The sequence below is a fragment of the Cataglyphis hispanica genome, chromosome 19, assembly GCF_021464435.1.
Source record: "Cataglyphis hispanica isolate Lineage 1 chromosome 19, ULB_Chis1_1.0, whole genome shotgun sequence".
Classification (NCBI taxonomy): Eukaryota; Metazoa; Arthropoda; class Insecta; order Hymenoptera; family Formicidae; genus Cataglyphis; species Cataglyphis hispanica.
In genome coordinates, this window is record NC_065972.1 from 4,393,902 (window position 1) to 4,412,558 (window position 18,657).

General features: G+C 36.2%; 2 protein-coding genes across 5 annotated transcripts in view; one reads left to right on the forward strand and one right to left on the reverse strand.

Moving 5' to 3' along the window:
* The first annotated feature begins 393 nt into the window (after window positions 1-393).
* On the forward strand, window positions 394-8,450 carry LOC126856625 (A-kinase anchor protein 17A-like). Of its 3 annotated transcripts, none has more exons than XM_050605308.1 (8): window positions 394-1,072; window positions 1,686-1,891; window positions 2,054-2,476; window positions 2,695-2,843; window positions 2,963-3,170; window positions 3,246-3,422; window positions 3,547-3,697; window positions 4,395-8,450. In XM_050605308.1, the coding sequence occupies exons 1-8, from the start codon at window positions 901-903 to the stop codon at window positions 5,387-5,389; spliced, it is 2,481 nt and encodes an 826-aa protein (XP_050461265.1). In that variant the 5' UTR covers window positions 394-900; the 3' UTR covers window positions 5,390-8,450. The 3 variants fall into 3 exon arrangements, with proteins under 3 accessions (XP_050461265.1, XP_050461266.1, XP_050461267.1); XM_050605309.1 differs by having other exon boundaries at window positions 924-1,072; window positions 1,496-1,891; XM_050605310.1 differs by having other exon boundaries at window positions 933-1,072; window positions 1,663-1,891.
* Window positions 5,908-18,657, reverse strand: part of LOC126856623 (small conductance calcium-activated potassium channel protein) — a 168,508-nt gene continuing 155,758 nt past the window's right edge. For both annotated transcript variants that reach the window (XM_050605306.1, XM_050605305.1), the window contains exon 11: window positions 5,908-18,239. In XM_050605306.1, coding sequence (XP_050461263.1) covers window positions 17,631-18,239 — 609 coding nt within the window. In that variant the 3' untranslated portion in view covers window positions 5,908-17,630. The remainder of the gene's footprint in view (window positions 18,240-18,657) is intronic.

The following is an 18,657-nucleotide window of genomic DNA, read 5'->3' on the forward strand; positions in this document are numbered from 1 at the left end:
TGAATGTAATGATATAATATATAAAGATTTTGATGATGAAAAAATAATGCATGTTCTGTTAAATAAAATGACAATTTATCATGATTGGATTTTAATTACTTAAAATGTTTATATTATTTTTTATTAGATAACTTCACATGTATAGCAGTCTTTAATATGCACCAGTGCAACGCAGTGCAAATGACCGAATTCGCTACGATTTATGTTATATTGATTAGTAATAATTAGAGTAGAATTAGATGAAATAATATTGATTAGTAAATAAATAAAACTTTTATAATTATATATACTTGATTCATTTAATTTTATTATTAATAATATATTTTTAGGGATTTTTTGGATAAATTTCGACTGCTCTCTGGGGAAAAATTTTTATAATGATTGGCACCACTGCTGCTCCAGCTTCCCTTGAACCTCAAACTTTATTAATCTTTGTCAAAGTGAAGAAACTGGCATTTTCGAAATGCGAGTCGAGTTCGTTTAGTATGTCGCGTTTACGTAGCTTCTTGCATTTAAAATAATACTTTTCGCGTAAACGAGAGAGGGAAAGGGGAACGTAAAAACGGGACGTGTCCGCGGTCGAGGAACGTCTTCTCCACGAAGATCGATGCATCCGCGATCGTTCGCCAAGTGGCGGGACGGCGCGTGTTGTACGGCATCGTTCTCACCTGACGAAGATTATCGAGCGACGCAACCTCCCTACTGTGGTGTTCTCATCCCGCCGGCTTGTCGCCAGGTTTAATAGCCAAAGAGAGGAATAAAAGAGAGAGAGAGAGAGAGAGAAAGTGAGGACCCTAAACACGGCTGAGGCATTAACGATTGCGAGTCCTACCCAGTCTTAGCGAATCTTCTTGTTCACCCTAATTAATTCGTAGCTTTTTTTTTTTTTTTTAACCGACGATGAGCGACAATAAGCAGGTAGGTGAAAAACCCAGTAGCGAGGTTGCTAATCGATTTGGAAGCTGTAGGGATCTGAGCGACATTGTGCCATTGTATCCACCGCGCTTTCTTTATCTGAAACCGCTTGCCAAAGTTAACGTGTCAGTCAGTCTGCCCCAACTGAAGACTCCAGGTAAAAACATTATCGTCAAAATACATTGGTAGCCTCCTCTATCGAGGTTGGACCATGAGTCTTATGACTTGTCTTTCTTTTTTTTCTTTCTTTCTATTTATTACTCCTTCTTTCTTTTTCTCTTGGCTAACAATGAAAAACAGTCCTGCGATACAACACAAATTGTGTAGCGTAGTATTAGAAATTTATAATTATATCTTTGTTTTAAACTAAATTTGGAATAACATGATCCACTCTTTAATATTAATTCTTTTAATGTAATTTGTTTAATATTTATTTGTGAAAATGATTTATATTAATAGTAAACATGTAATTACTTGATTGATGACAACATAATTACTTAATCGGTGAGTCTTGAGAGTCTTGTAATACTATCTATTCTTATTAATTTGGCATTAATTCTCTTCGATTTGTTGCAACAAGTTTATCACATCGTCGCAATCGTATACTTGTGTTTGTGCTTTGGACAATCTCTACCAAAGGGAGAATAATGTAATGTTCAACTGATGGAAGAAAATACCATGATTCCAAGTGATTTGTGCGAAGCCACGAGCACTTGTAACAGCTATAGGAAAGATAGCTTCTTACAGAAACTTAACTGCGCTATAAACAGGCAAAACGATATCAACATGGGATGTAATGGAGAAGATACGCGCTCTCATCCTGCCGGACGAGTTTGCGTCCCTGAAAGTGGCCAAGAGCAGCCTGGAGTTTATCCGGCTGGAGGGCGACCTGCGGGACCGTTGCAGGTTGCCAAAGGTGTTGGCCAGGCTGGACTCACAGCGCTTGAATTTGGCCGGCTTCCCCAACCTTCTCAAGGTGCGAAAGCTAAGTACAGCTTAAGTTTGACCCACTTGGCAGATCTGATTAAGTATAACGTCGATGCGGGACACATGAAGTGTCGAAAACTGCAACATTACACAACTTTCATAGACTCACGCATTGGAAGAATTACAATATTTGACCATTTAATTAATTAAGGTCCGTGCGGCCGAGGCAAAGGACGACTTCCCGACCAGACACAACTGGGATTCCTACTTCAGGGACGCAAAACATATGAACGAGTTGAAGGCCGGTGAAAGGCCGGATACTATCCACATTACCGGTCTACCGGTTAAATGGTTCGTCGAGGATGGTGCGAGCGTTCCAAGCGAGTCGCTTATCTGTAAGATTTTCAAGAAGTGGGGTACACTGAGGAAAGTAGACGTGCCTGCTGCAGATCCTTACAGGTCCAGGATGCGACTCGGCAATAACATACACAAGTTCAGCTACGAGGATGGTATTTTTTTCGATGCGTTCATACAGTACAACGAATACATGGATTTTGTTAGAGCGATGGATGCCCTGCGTGGCATGAAACTGCTGAAGAAGGAAAATCAGAACACACTGATCGCGACAATAAAGGTATCGTATAAAAACTACATTGTCTTGTAATATCAATATCAATTTACACATCTATTAATTCTAATATATAAAATGTTTCTTGAAATTTTATAATGTAAATATAATGTAATATAAAAAAAACGTACATTGTAAGCATGTATTACAACAGCTTGAATTAAATAAGCAAAATAATATTACAAAAAGAAATATCTATCGATAAATGAAATAATTTCATACAGGTCGATTTTGACAAGACCAAGCATATGAGTGACAGCTCGGTGTCGCATCGAGAATTCGAGAGGAAGCGTTTGATAGCACAGGACAATTTGGCAGCCGAGAAACTTCGAAGGAAAGAAGAGGCAGAAAAGAAGCGGCGAGAAGAACAAAAGTAAATGCTGAAACAAAAGAGATATTTTGCAAATATGTACACACACACACACACACAAAGTTATATTTATCTTTTATATGCGATATTAAACAATTTTTACATTTCTATTTTGACTATAGAAAAAAGGAGGAGGCAAATTCGATAGCAAGATTAAATCGGCAGCGAAAGCGAGAAGAAAAACGAAAACGGAAGGTACTCACAACATTTCGCAAGCAAGAAGAGGACAAGGTATCAATGAAAATTGCGAGGGAAGAAAAAAAGTTGATAAAAGCTCAGCGACAATTGGAAAGCATACGATTATTAGATGAACTGTTTGATAGGATAAAGGTGAGTAACAAGGAATATGTAATAATTGTGTAAAAAAGAAAATAAGAGTTATTTATAAGAGTTTCGTAATCGTAGATAAAAGTGGAAAATAATGAGATTAAGTTGAATCAAAGTATAAATGCGGAAACAAAAAAAGATGAAAAGAAAAATGAAGTGAACGAAAGTACTAGTAAATTAGATTCGGAAAACGACAAGAAAAGTAAAGACAAGCAGACCAAGAAGAAGAAAGTGAAAAAAGAAAAGAAAAAAAAGGTATGTGACGTAATATGCTGAATCTTATATTCGCAATGCTGACTTTTGTTATATGCAATGTGATGATATTTAAAAATTGATACCGTTGTGATGATATTCAAGAATTGTAATTTTATGCTTACAGAAAAAGCGGAAGAAATCTCAGAAGAAACGGAAAAGAAATGATGATTCCAGCTCGAATAGTACGGCAGGGGAAGAGGAGACAGATGAAGAGACGAACAAGAAGAAACTCAAAAGCGTCTTGATAAGGAACGATCGCGCATCTTCATCTGCAGGTAAATTTTGATTATATAAAATTAGATATTAGCATATATTGGGGCATTCTAATAGTCTTAGGCGTCCCTACGCTGGAATTTTGCGCGCCCCAGCATGAGGCTATCAAAAGCCAAAAAAAATGATCTCAAAAATTTTCATTTTTAATTTTTTTGTTTTAATATTTTAATATTTTTTTATATTTTGAAATTATTATATATATTTTCCATTTTTATATTTGTTTTAACATTATATGTATCAAAAGTTAATATTTTTTATATCTTTTTCTTAATACATTTAAAAAAAAAAAATAAAAGCAATTTAAAAATAGATATTTTTTCGGGCCTTTGCTTTTGCGAATATTTCTATAATTCTTTTGTAATCGAGGCTGTTAGCTACTTCCTTCTCTATTGATAGGATGGATAATCGTGTTTGCGTCATTGTACTTCTAAGATAATTTTTTATTATTTTTAATTTGGAAAAAGTTGCCTCACTAGTTTCCACAGATATTGGCATAGTTAATAATATTCGAAACGTCCATCGCAGACCGAGCGGTCAATTTTTAGACACTTCAAAAATTATTGTCACCTATTAAAATTTTGCGCCCCTACAAAATTTGCGCCCTACGCTAGAACGTACTCTATCCGCACGCCCCCATCCTGCCGAGCATATATCAGCAAAATAAAAAATGGAAAGATAATATCATGTCATTAATTGCAGGTGCCGTTGTTCCAGCAGCAAATCTTCCTTATGCACACTCTTATTCTGATTCGATATCGATGTCGAGGATGCCGATATTACCGTCAATCGCGACGGGACCATATCATGCGCTAAGGATATCATTACCAAGGTATCCGGGAGCACAGATGTTGAGGCCACCAATGCCAGGTTATCCATTGATCCATCATCATCCCATGTTACCTATGAGGAGAGGCCGAAGATACAATCCTCGATGCGATATGAATTCTTATGCATTGACCAATCCCTATTTGTACAATGGTCAATATTATGAATATTTTACACATTTGGTGGATCGAGATTCGGAGCGGCGGGAGTCGAGAACGCGCGGACGTCGAAAATCGAGAAGTAGATCTATCTCGAAGACGCGAACTAAATCGAGGTCCAAGACGAAATCTAGGAGCGCTTCCAGATCGCGTAGCGCAAGAAGCGATTCACGTTCCAAAAATAGAAGATCAAGATCGAGCTCTAGATCGCGATCGCGATCACGTCGTTCCAGGTCGTCGCGGTCCAGGAGTCGTTCTAGGTCTTGCAGTCGGCAAAAATCGGCAAGTAGATCCGTTTCCAGAAGGACAAGATCAAATTCCAGATCAAAGCGCAAGAGTGGCACTAGATCGCGCAGCAGATCGAAGTTAAGCTTCAGAAGACGAAGCGGTTCTAGATCCAAACGAAGATCACGGTCTAGGAGTCGCTCCAAATCTCGCAGCAGCCTGAGGACCCGTTATAAAAAGAGACGCGGCAGAAGATCCGCCTCCGTCGTTAAAGTCACGCGAGCGAGATCACGACCCATATCACTTAGACGGAAATCGCGCAGCAGTTCCTGGTCATTACCCAAGTCCCCTGATCGACGAAGTTGTTCTTGGTCGAAAACGATTCCCGCGAATAATATTAGTGAGCAAGATGTGAACGAGATATCCAATAAGAGCATTCAAGAGGAAGCACCACAGGCAGCAGAAGTACAGAAGGAAGCAAAGTGATAAGTTATTTATGTTTTATTTCTCTGTTTTCGAAGTGTAACAGGAAACAATTTTTTTTTCAAATGCTGTGCTATATGTGAAAAACTTATCAAAATTGATATATTGTAGTAATACGCGAATGTCTGAAAAAAACATTAATATAACTTCTTTCTATATAAACTGTAAATAATTCCATTATTGTATGCAACTTCTGTGGAAATTTTTTTTTTATAAATTAAATTTCTAAGATGAATTTATTTGACAGACTTATTTGACTACGATATTAATTTCATTGCAAACTTATTTTGTGTGAAAAATGAAATAGTTATTAATAAAAGATTATTTAACATGTATATTATTTTTTCTTCGGATCTTCGACTTATTCTTTCCATTTTCTCGTTTTAGTCTCTCTCTTTTCCTTTCTCTGTTAAAACTTTTTTCAGTCCTTTCTTGAGTTAATGACTCTTATTACTTTGTCTTTATTTTCAATACGTTAGCTATAGAAATTGACAGGGAATAAGAAAAAGATCCACAACGCATCCTTCCGACTTGCAAATTTATTTGTTTTCGGCATGAAAACGCGTTGGTTCATAGACATCATAATAGTTATATACGCGCGTTCTGTCCCGTTCGTTAAATGGTGATCGATCAGCTTCGTAATTACACTAGTAGTTTCCAAAGAGTATCTCTCGACCGGGCCTTATTTTTAACGCAGGATCGCAATTTGAATCGCTTAGTGCCATGGCATTCGTATATTTTCTCTCCTTTAAAAATATGCGCTACGTTTCTGTCGCCGCTATTATAGTTAAATACACGTGACGTATGTACATACTTGACGCACAATTCGCATCCCACAATTACTGGCAATTACTCGTTGCGACGCTCTTAATCACTGTTGATGTCGAGTCTAATAATGGAAGATACTTATCGTTCTCCGTTCCTCTTCGAAATATTCTCCCGTTTATTATAAACTTACTGGGGTCATGTGTGCTTCCCTGCTCTTCCTTCTTCTTCCATTTAATTATCCCCTAAATTGATCCTATTCTCAGAATTGATTAGATATTGACTACTTTCAAGATTCGTTGCGTAGGATTTGTTCTTTTAAATTAAAGCGACGCGGACGATAGCGTCTCTCTCCCTTCATATTAAACTATTAATCATGATAATGCGCTCTCCGTGTTGACGCTAATTATATTAATTGCTGATTCCTTTTTTGAAATATTTATTAAATTTTTCTCTAACGCAGAGATTTGTGTGCCATCATTTATATGCCGCCATTTATGTATAATTCACGAGAGAAAATTATACATTTTAAGTTAATTTTATGAATAAAGAGCTCTTAAAGATTATATGTAAGCGATTAAAAAAAAATAAAATAGTAATATTTAATTCGTTAAAATAGCGAAATAATCAATGCGAAATTTTCGAGCAGAGTGTTAGTACTTTCTTATGTATAAATATTTCGTATGAATAGTAATTGTATATCAACTGCTTTCTAATCAATATCAGAAAGAGTCGAGTCCCACGGGAAGATTGGCACAAACTCGCGAATGGCTAGTGATGGAAAATAATTTTTTTTTTGACAAGAGATTCACTTCTTCTTTTCTTTCTTTGACGAGCTTTTAAAACGCAAAGCGCTATCGTCCGCGTGAATCTTTGTTAAAAGCGAGAACCTCAGCGTCATCATTATATATCGTTCAAGTCTAGGAATCACAGAAATGCCTGACTGTTCTTCAACAATCGACATTGTTACATCTCACACTGACATGTATATGCTGTGTGAGGATAGTTATAATTATATATTATACTTAAGAAACTATCTAATTAAATTACATAAAGAGATTTAGAAACTGATTATTTTTCCAAATTTAAAAAGCTCGCAAGTTCTAATGTTTATGTCTAATTCAGAGAGAGCCCAAAGGATCTAAGAATACACAATTCCAGATGATTACTTAATATTTCGTGGACTCAAAGTCTATATTTCTAATCAATTGCAATTTTAAGAAAATTTCAAATTACGCAAGAACTTTGAGACAGATTCTAAAATAACTTTTTAGATTCCTAAATTAATAAACTTTTAAGGATGCAAAAGTTTCTGCAAAGTTGAATTTTAAATTAAAGATTGTTTTTTTTTTCTTCTTCTTATTAATTAATTGCGCAGCTATAGTTCCATCAAATACAGAATGTCTGAGACTCCGTCCAAGTTCCGTTTCATTTACAACTTCAAAAAGTTGATCAGAGAACTCGTAGATGAAGACGGACTCGCTAGCAAATTTAAAGCACTCTGTATATGTGACGTGCGTAAATGTAATTATATATATAATTATAACTATAATGAGAACAATCTTTCAATCGCACACATCGCGCTTATCTATAATCCTCGAACAACGAGATCTAAAATATTAACACGACACCCTGTGTGTTACTTTCTCATGAGCTCGGCCTGTTCGCCAGCCGGCTCGATATCGAAAGGATACACAAAAGATGCAGCGTAGTAAGGAATCTCTTTCGGGAGGATCCCTCACATCCCTATATAGGATGATCGCTTCGTGAATCGCTGATTTTCAACAAGTATTGAATACGAGTTTGATAAAGGAGACCGATCGGAGTCTGAAGAGTCTCGTTGATGACACATCAACATTCGTGAATGTAAACGAAACGTTCGATGATCGAGAAGTAAATACATTGGAAAAAAAGAAAAAAATATCTATACAAAAAATTAAGACAGTCGCGACTTGATTTTCTTTAAGAAGTACAATAATAATAATTATTATTATGCTTTTCTTTTTGCGGAAAGGGACATTTATGTAATGCGGTTTTTTCCGGGATTGGCGGGCAGTATCTCTTTTATTTTTTTTTGTCTACATTCGTTTAAATCTCAGAAATGTAGTGAAACTTTGCGAGAAACAGACGTGCCAGATTGCGCTTAAGCGTATTTTATTTTTACACGTACTTTTTTGGAATCTCGATTGGCAGATAATATTAATGTTATATTAAAGATATCATTTGGATAAAGTATTCTCGTTAATTGGGATGTTGAATGGTCGCGATATCGATTTGCGTCATGATTAACGTATTGAAGCTTCGAAGAAAAATTTAAAAAAATAATGCCCTGAATATAATAAATATCTGGATTGCGAGGATTTGAGATCCTACGAGGAATAATTTCAAAATTATAACATCACTAAATTCAAAGTTTTAAAAATTGAACATTCCTGTACTTCCTGTTGTGCAAATCGCAGGTTTTAAGGACACGGTCCTGAGTCTTTCAAATTTAACCAGAGAATTTCAAGACTCCAAGATTTTCAAAGATGGAAAATTCTGCTCTGACACGTACGTCCAGAAAGCATCCAGAGGACATCCAGAGGATATTTTACATCCTCCATACCATGTAAAACATCCTCTGGATATCCTCTGGATGAGGATATCCAGAGGATGTTTTACATCTTCCATACTTGAGGATGGATTCCATATTTCAAGGATGTCTTCTGGATGTCCTCTGGATGTCCTCCGGACATTTATGTTGTTAGGATTAGAATTTAAGAGTTCCCTGAATCTTTAAACGTTTCTCTCGAAGTTCTTTATCAAGAAGTTTTGAGGATCTCTAGGAGGATAAAGTCACGAGGATCTTAGTAGATCCGTGATATAGTCCACATATGGGTTCAGATGGTTGATCAAAATGGGAGGTGGGAGAAATCGGCTCTGGATATAGTCGTCGATAGGAACGCGTTAACCGATTGAAGTTCCGTTCGCCGCAAAGTTAATTTAGTCGATTCGTTTATAGCGGAGTCTAAAAAAATATTGTTAAGTTTCGACGTAAGAAAAGTTCGCTCTCTCAGTTGTGTGCTTCGTATAGTATCAAAACCCCTTTTTTTTTTTTTAAGCCTTACGAGTTTCTACCGCGATGATGCACTCGCATGCCTCTTGTTTTTTTTTATTGTTTTTTTTTTCTTTTTTAAACAGTGCGCGCCTTCATCCTTTTTCTCTAACGAATGTGTGTACTTCAGTTTATACTGATATATACGTATATATACTTTACTTTATCTCTGTATATATTTCTTTTATACGTAATTATATATGTATGCTAATTTGTGCCTTGCCCTATGTCCGCCGTCGTAAAGTAATCGAGAGACTAATAATTAATAATAACAACTTACACGATATTATATATTTTATCCAAGTTAGAATATGTATATGGGTTTTTTCTCTTTGGGTATATATATATATTTATGTATATGCTTTATATTTATAAATAGACCTATTGCCCTAAACCTGTGTAGGAAGGAAACTTTTTCTAATCGTTAATAATAGTCCGTTTTGTTCCAAGATCGTGATTACTATCAATGATGATAGTATCATCGTGCATGATGCGGAGATGGGAAAATATCATAGATATGTCGCGCAAACAATACAGGGGACTGCAACAGCGAACTTTCGCAGTAGATTATAATGCTCGATATCAATGGTAAAGATTATAAATATATAGGTGCGTTTATATAATGTCGCGCATACGGTATATAAGATCGAATTTTAATGGGGAAAAATCATGACGGATCGTATAATATCCTGCATGCGTTTAAAAATGTCTGTGTTTACATTCGGTGCGCGATGTTCGGCACTGATGATGATGACACTCGTGATCACTTTCCTGCTTTGTCCGATTTCGGAGTTTGACAAGTCAACGGTTTTGACAGACTCAAATCTGTAAAATTTCATAACTCAAAGAGTTATAGAGAGCGAAAAATGAAATTTAGATATTCGAGAAATTTCTAGTTCTATGTTCATGGATATAAAAAGTACATTGTTGGAAAATTTGTGTTTTCTTGTTAAAAATCAATTAAAATTTTTGTGTTAAACATTTAATGCCTTTTAATAATTAATTGTTAATTGGATGCATAATTAAATTATTAAAACTGAAAAAAGCATAAAAATAACAAAATTACAAAACATGTTTCGTATGATTAGAAAGGATTTATTTATTAAAATTAAAAAAAAAAAATGTTGATTTTATTTTACAATAGAAGTGAGAATGACGTTAATAATAATTTTTCCATGTTAATTTTATCATTAAAAAAATGTTAATTTTACACAAAACTTATTTCAAATTACTATGAAGTTTGCATTTATTTTGTGTTGAATTAACATAGTGTTAATGCCACCATTTAACGTATCCATATCATATTAAATTAACACAAAAATTTGTACGGACCATTTGGCACGTACAATATATGTCAAATTTAAGCCAAATTTTCCAACAATGTATTACCTATGGAATTTGCGCCTGATAACGTTCAAAAACGTTGAACAAGTAGACACATTTGTAAGAAACTAGTTCTCCGATTAGTCGATAAACTGATGCAAATGAAGTGAATAGAACAAGAATGAGACGAATCAAGTTTCTAGCAATTGTATAGAGTGACGACAATGATGAGACGGTATTAACAGCATAAGTATAACAACAGTGCGCGTTACGCTGCGTCTTATGTGGGTTCTTCCAATGCTCTCAAAATGGAGAGAAAGAGAAAGAGAAAGGGAGAGAGAGAAAGAGGGGAGGGAGAGATAGAGAGAGTTACAGAGGAAAAGAGAGCTCGTTAAAAACAAGGATTTCTTAATACATGGTCGCTAGGTCTCACCCTATGTAGATTAATAGATAATACTTTTTTAATTTTAATTAGTTGTTGGTCATTTTACGTAACAATTAAATGGCGACAGAGCCCGCTAGATATAATATATTGGTATAAGATTTCCTTAAAGTGTGTCTCTCTGAGAGTTAAAACTCTATTGTTATTCATCGCTTGTGTGACGATATAATTCGTAATAATCATAACAATAACAATCAGAAACCAATATATAATAGATAGTAATAACCGTAATGCTCATATAAATTCGCCCGAGACTGCGCTCGCGTGCGTTTAACTTCTTTTTTTTTTACTGCTTTTCATCTTATTTATTTTCTCTTTTTTTTTACTGTTAATTAACTGTGTGTAAAGAGTTAAATTCGATCACCGCTCTCCGGTCTTCGACATCTTCGAATTTTTTTCACCGTGTCCTCCGTGTGAAGTATTGCCTCGCGATTGGCCCTTATTAATAATGCGTGATCTGCATCGCGCCAGAAATTATTGATCATTTTTAATTCCGGTTAACGAACTATCGTGATTACTGCGTGAAAAGGAAAGAATTTTTTATTTAATTTTTTCACTGCTTGGCAGTGCACACTAAACTTGGGATCAAAGAAAAGTTGGTAGTTTAAAATTAAGAGGTTGAAAATATTTCAGAGCGTCAAGATTTAAGGTTATGAGAATGTAGGAACGAGTGACGTAAGAGTCCAAAATTTTAAGAATCGCGAATTCCATATGTTTTGAGAAAGTAGTTTAGTATAAATTCCCAAAATGGATCAACATTCTCTCTCATTCTGAACGGCAATTTCGTAAAATTGTTTAAAGTTACACTGATCTAAAGTTCGAGTCATTCAAATTTTTTATGATTTAAATCTAATATGGTATATATTTAAAGTTTTAATATTTCAGAATTTTTCTAAATAGATAAATATAAAGATGAACGAAGACTCATATAAGATATTTCGTCAAGTCTGCGTCAAATTTCGAGTATACAAGATAAATTTTAATCGACCTTTCCTTCTCTACATTTAGAGAGATAAAGATACAATTATGAAGTTTGTACAGAATATCTCAAATAATTCTAACAGTTCTAATAATTTTAAGTGTTGGAAATTAAAAAAAAAAAAAAGTTTTAAGAAATGCAGATTCTTAACAAAATACATCGACATATAATTACTTTTATATATAAACATTATTCCAATTTTAATTTTAATTTGCAGCACGTAATCATCATAAATTTAACTCTAAATATAACTCCAGATAATTAAAAAAATCCAATTAATTACTTTTTAGTAACTAAAATAAAGAATAAAGTCAATTGCAAATTTATTAATATACTTACTCTGAAATTCAACGCAGAAAGAGAGAGAGAGAGAGAGAGAGAGAGAGAGAGAGAGAGAGAGAGAGAGAGAGGAAAGAGAGAGAGAGAGAGAAACTTTATGCAATATTTCAATATATATCCAATAACACGAAATCAATTTATCATCAATTTTCGTCGTATTTGTGTGTGCACTATGTATATATATATATATATATATATATATATATATATATATATATATATATATATAATGTGTGTGTGTGTGTAGTTCGCGAGCAAATATATGTTTTTTCTCGATTATAGTTTTTTCTCCCCTTCATCATGATGTCATGTATAACTTCACTATGTCGAAGAGTTCGGTAATCATCTATTTACTCACATTCCTTTTTTTTCTATTATGTACTAACAATATTATCGAATCGGTGTCTATTACCTAAGAATCCGATATTGAGACTGTTTTAATTTTACGTTTTTATACTTGGCGTGGTCTTCCTGGCATCATAATGCACTTTTAAGAAATCTATATAAAAATATCGTAGAGTTGTCGTGTCCAGTGCATTGAGTCGCGAGCGAAAGAGGAATGCTTGAACAAGAGAATGGGAAACAGGAGGGAAGAAAAAGAAAAAAAGGGGGAAGGAAAGTCGGAAGGATCCAAAGGAAATCAATTCTTAGAAATAAAAAAGAGCAGAGGTGGATGAAAGCTTGACTGAAAGCTTCATTCAGATAAAGAGACTGACTAAATGAAAAAGTTTATATCTTTACGTACACGAGGTAATCTTCCTATTCGAATAGAAATTCATTCAGCGTGGATAAGTTTTGGAAAATGTTTAGAAAGTTTTCCGAAATCAAAATATCGATCGACACGACAAAGCTTTTGAAAAAATTATTCGATGTTTTTTACGTAATCAATGTCAAATAGATAAAAGATAAACAGGAACATCGTAAAACTAATAAGCGGATAGATGATTAAAATTTTCTTCGTGAAAAAAGAAGAAACTTTATATAAATTTTCTTATTATATTAATATGTCAAAAAATCTACCTATGAGAATATAAAATATTAAAAGAGTAAAAAGATTACTCGCAATAAAACGCGTAAGTGTTTTATATATCAGCAGTATTTTTCTTTAATTTTTCGACAAGGAAATCACTTTTATCTCTGAGTGAATTTCCAATTTATTAAAAGATAGCAAAGTACCATCGAAGTCATCGAACAGTTTTATTTAACCCTTTTAGTCGTATCTTTCTTAGTCAACTCTCTTATCTAGATGAAAAATCTGTCCAACTGGGAAAAAGGAGAGTTAGAAAGGAAAAAAAGAGGACAAGGTGAAAGAAGGATAGTATGAAAAATTGTGAAAATTTGTGTCTGTTTTGGTCCCGTTTCGCATTGCGAATAGCCGCGAAACTACGCTTTCGAAATGAAACGATGACGGACAAGACAAACCAGGTCCCAGCTTTTATCCGCGTTAGAGTGAGCTTTTTCCGCGTGAGCTTTTCCTCGTGAACGGTCGAGGATAAAGGTGGCACGACCGAACCTCATCCCTTTCACGAAATTAATTCACAGCAGTTAATAAACGTCAATTAAATCTGACAATAAGATGTTAATAAATAAAATATTAACTATAGATATATAGTCTTAAATGAAGTATATGGAAGGAAAATTGGATTCGATTGGATTCAAATCACTCTCGTAAATGTTTTTCAAAAATTTTCAAATACCTCCGTCCTTGTAGGACTCAACTTGGAAAAAACAAATTCAATTTCACAAGTAGTAAGTTTGTTTCAATCCTTCTTATAATCTAATTGAAGAAACAGCAAACACGTTTTAGCTCTAATTTACTGCTGAAGGAACGAGGTTCGTTCGAGCTCGCCTCGTAGAGCCTCGATAGAATCTCGGTTGTCGTCGTGTGCAATTATGGTTTGCTCTTTAGCAAACCTAGTCACGCCGATGTCGAGATTTGAACATCTTCGGGACTAATAAATCGCGTCGCAAAGAATAAACGCGTGCGGCTGCGAAATACAGCAAAAATCTTATACCGTGTTTCGGAAAAAAGCCGAATTGCGTGTCTCGGTAAATCCAGATTCTTCAAATCTGAAGAATTTGGATTTACCGATCATTCATAATTGATTGGATAATTGTAAATTTGCATTCGGTTCTTCCCGGGACACTCTGTAGCTTTCGTATCAGGCGTATCAGGCTTTTCTTTGTTCAGCATCTGAATAATCTAAGATTTTTAGCTGTTGATTTAATCCTTTCTTCTTTTTTTTTTTCTTTGATAAGAGCATTGCACAAAAATGAACAGATAAAAGCGATAATTGCAGTTACATAGCTCGCGTTTTTCTTTGAATAATAAGTTAATTTTTCATGTACAGGATGAGTCACTAGAAATTTAAGTATTTTAAGATATCTTCATAAATCTTCATAAATATCTTTATATTTTAGACAAAAAGCCTTACGACAAAAATTAAAATCAAATTTATCAAAAAATGGCACAAAGAGTCACGCGCGGTATCAGGAAAATTAAATTAAATTATTTTGAAAGGATATTTTGATCGTCTTAGTTTTTTTTAGGTGTTAAAAAATATTTTGAAGATTCTCTCAAGTTTTTCAAATGGAAAGTCCTATTTTTTATCAATTATAATTATAAAAGATAAAAAACGAATTGAATGATCTGTGACACCTTGACTGTAGAACTAGACTTTAAAATGACCTTGAAAAATTTGAGATGACCTTGAAAAACTTGAGATGACCTTCAAAACTTCTTGACGCTTGCACCTAAAAAAAAAGACGACAAAAAAAATATAGTTCTTTCAAAATAATTTAACTTTTGTCTGAAACCTTTTTATTTAAAATCAATATTTATGAAGATATCTCAGAAGACAATTTCCAATGACTCACCCTGTATATAAGCGATCGTAAATTAATAATGTAGAAGTATTTGAATAATTATAAGCGATAATTAAAACGATAATCATAAGCATAAACAAAAGCCTGATGAACGCCTCCAAACGGAAAGTCGTTGACAATTATATAATTACTTTCCCATTGTCTGGTCGATTCATTTAATTCATTCAATTAAGTCTACACACCCTCGCGTCGCGCCGCGCCATCCTCGCGCGGTCGCGGTTCCATTATAAAAAATTCACTCCCTTCCCAGCCCTCCCCCTCTTCCCTCCTTTTCCCTAATAGTAGAAACGTAGCCGCTTTTTTGTACCCGTGCGCCATAGAGAGTACAAGAGTATTACACCTAACAATATAATATCCTACGTAACCTACGGACGTTAAAGCGGATAAGATCACTTTGCATTCTTTCTCTATTTGTTATTTCCTGGACACCCGTCGGGTGTTTGCGCCGGCCCTTAAAGCGTACTTTTACGCGCCGTCCGATGGAAAAAAAAAATATTTTTTGCAATGTTGTTGCGTCAATTTAACATTTCACTAATGTGTAAATCGGACATACAATTGGCGAAAAAATAATAGAGAGGAGGAATGTATGAAATATAATATAGCTAAGAACAAGTATCAGAGTAATCGCATGTATCTAGCATTAATGATTGTGATCCCGAATCTTTTATATCTGAAAAAAGTGACGAAGAAAATCCGTAAAGGTGCCTTTTCACGCTGACGCTCGACGCTTATTTTTATCGTCAAAATAGTCATATCATTAAAATTGACGCTATATTGTGAAAAACGCATGAAAAGAGTCAATTTATAGCGTCAATACTGGCCAATAGTACTTGTGGCTTGACGCTGAAGTTGAGAAAATCCAACTTCTTTTTTCTTGACGCTAGCGCGGTTAGCGTCGAGTCGAAGTCACGTGACCACATGCAACGCTGAAACGAGCGTCTCATGAATTCGCACCTTAACTTGTAATATATTTTACTTAAACGAGAAAGAATATCGGGGTTGCCAGTTATGCCCGGACATATTAGAAATTGCAAGTTGTATGCATCTTTATAGCCGCTCTTGTTCAGAGAATGCATATACAAATGATTATATGTATATGGATCATTTTATATTTTACCTCGGGCATCGAGATTGGTCAGATCCTAGACTTTGAGTGCTATGTATGAGGTACGAATATAATAGTCCTTTTGTAGCGCGCTTCCGCCAGGAAAGGAACCGTCCCAAAAGGGACGATTTACCTTAACCACGTGCGAAAGGCTTTAAGAGCCAGCTTGGTTTACCCTCCGGGGCTAGTCCTTGTCCGCACACGCTTCCTTTACACACACGTCATGCCTGTTCGCTCTCTCTTCACAAGGTATACAGAGATACAAGGTGGAGAGTTTTCTGTATGTGAGTATGTGTGTGTATGTCGAGAATGTACATTTAATTATTAAGAAAACAGTTATTCAGGCACGCAAGTTGGGCAGGGGAGCAGCGCGCAGCTAGTGGAAGAAGCCGCGCGTACTTTGAGAGTTTCTCTCCTCCATCCATCTATTTAAAATCGATCAATCAGTTCATAAAATGCTGTAATTTGCCAATTTTTCAATTCTCTTGGTTACGCTCGATTGTATTGTGTTGTAAAAAAAATCCGATCCCTTTTAATTGCGTCCTCGTATCAAAATTGAGTAGCTAAGAATTGCGTGAGGATTAGAAGGAATCGAGCTAATTGAAACGAAAGTGGGCGAAGAATGGACGTAGAAAGTAGATTCCTTTCGCGCTTAAATATTTTGGGAATTTGTTGAAGGCAAAAAGATGAAACATATATAACACCATATAAACGTTTAGACAGTCGTTATGTCACATTTTCCTAATTCGAATCCCGTTGCGAATCCCGTCTCGATTGCGTTTTATCAAAAGTTTAAATCCTTGAGGAGAGACTCAAAGGTGCGCGCGGGACGCAAGAAGGCCCATCTTTAGACGAGTTTCGCACGAAAAACAGACGGCCGTGTTTTAATCAATCTACTTCACCATTCTCGCTTAGAACTGCGTCTCTTTGTAATCCACGCGGCGTCCAACAATTATATGTCTGCGCAAAAACAAATTATAAATTCAAAGAGTTTGTTTTTTTCAATGGAAACACCAACGAATCATCGCGATACGACAATTGGATACTGTCTTATTACATCAGACGCAAGCCAACGTAGAGATGAGGAGACATCGCTCTAGACGGGAATCCTTTCATATTTGTTTGTGCGAACCTCCGGCCGACCTACGTACGACCGTAGCGTACAATTTCATATACTCCGGCAGTACTATATGTCGACGATATAATATATCGATGATCACCGTTAGTATCGGCACGGCCGCGTTTTGCGATTACGCGGAAACCGGCGTCTCGGGCCTTTTAGTACGAGTGCTGCGGCTGCAGAGACGAGACTCAGCTGTGCGCCGACGTGTCCGAGCCTTGGCTGTTACCTAACCCGCCCATGCCGGCCTGAGAGGTGAGTCTGGTAGCCGACTGCGAGGTCGTGGTGGTCACCGTGGCGGAGTGACTGAGGCCATGATGCCTGCCGGTCTCTGGCACCAGATGCGGCGTCCGGCTGGAGACGGGCGGTAGGACCGGACTGACCGGCCACGGGTGCAGGGACATAGTGCTGGGCGCGCTGGGCACGCTACGCGAGTGCGGCAGGAGGGGGGAGTTGGAGAGGCTCGCGAGAGGGTGGTGCGCGGCAACGGATGCACTGCCGCCGCCGGAAACGCCCAAGCTCGTGCCCGACGAGATGCCTCCCCCACCTCCGCCACCGGAAGCTGCGGCCATGGCTACCGCGGTATCCGGATGGAGGAAATTACGGCGCTGTTCCATCCGCTCCGCGTGCTGGGCCAGACAGCGGGTCAGCTCTTCCGGCAACAGCTCCAGCTGACCCTGCAACGTGGTCAGCTTCTCCTCTAGGCCGACCAGACGGTCCTCCAGACCCACTAAACGCTCTTCCACCGCGTCCTGCCGCGTACTCATGTCCGAGACGATCTCGTAAACGGTGTTTTGCGTCTATCAAAATACAGACCGAGTATTATATGTTAATGTGGTGTTAATATTCTTGGATGTATATTGGACATAATGCTTATTGGCCAGGTGAAAATCAGGCCTTTTGATTGGTCTCAATCGTGCTGATTACTCTAAGCATCTTAATCAGTATGAATGATCGTGTCTAATCGCAGTGTGTCCAAATAAATCTCTCCCAATATTCTTATCTGTTTGCGACGATGCGGGGAAGAATATTGTGTTTAATATGTTGTTACAGGATACAACTATCGTAAATAAATGCCAGTAAGACGAATATTATTAACTTTACAATTATTAACTCCTAAAATTAAATCTCCTTGCGATAAAAAGCGAGAATAACTTGAACAAAAAATATTCTTATGTACGAAAAAATTGCTCTGTCTAAAAGAGCTTTGGAGAGCTT

Coding starts and splice junctions, on each gene's coding strand:
- LOC126856625 (XM_050605308.1), top strand. CDS start 901: ATGAGCGACAATAAGCAGGTAGGTGAAAAACCCAGTAGCGAGGTTGCT. Junction 1,892..2,053: donor GCTTCCCCAACCTTCTCAAG/GTGCGAAAGCTA, acceptor TAATTAATTAAG/GTCCGTGCGGCCGAGGCAAA. Junction 2,477..2,694: donor CACTGATCGCGACAATAAAG/GTATCGTATAAA, acceptor AATTTCATACAG/GTCGATTTTGACAAGACCAA.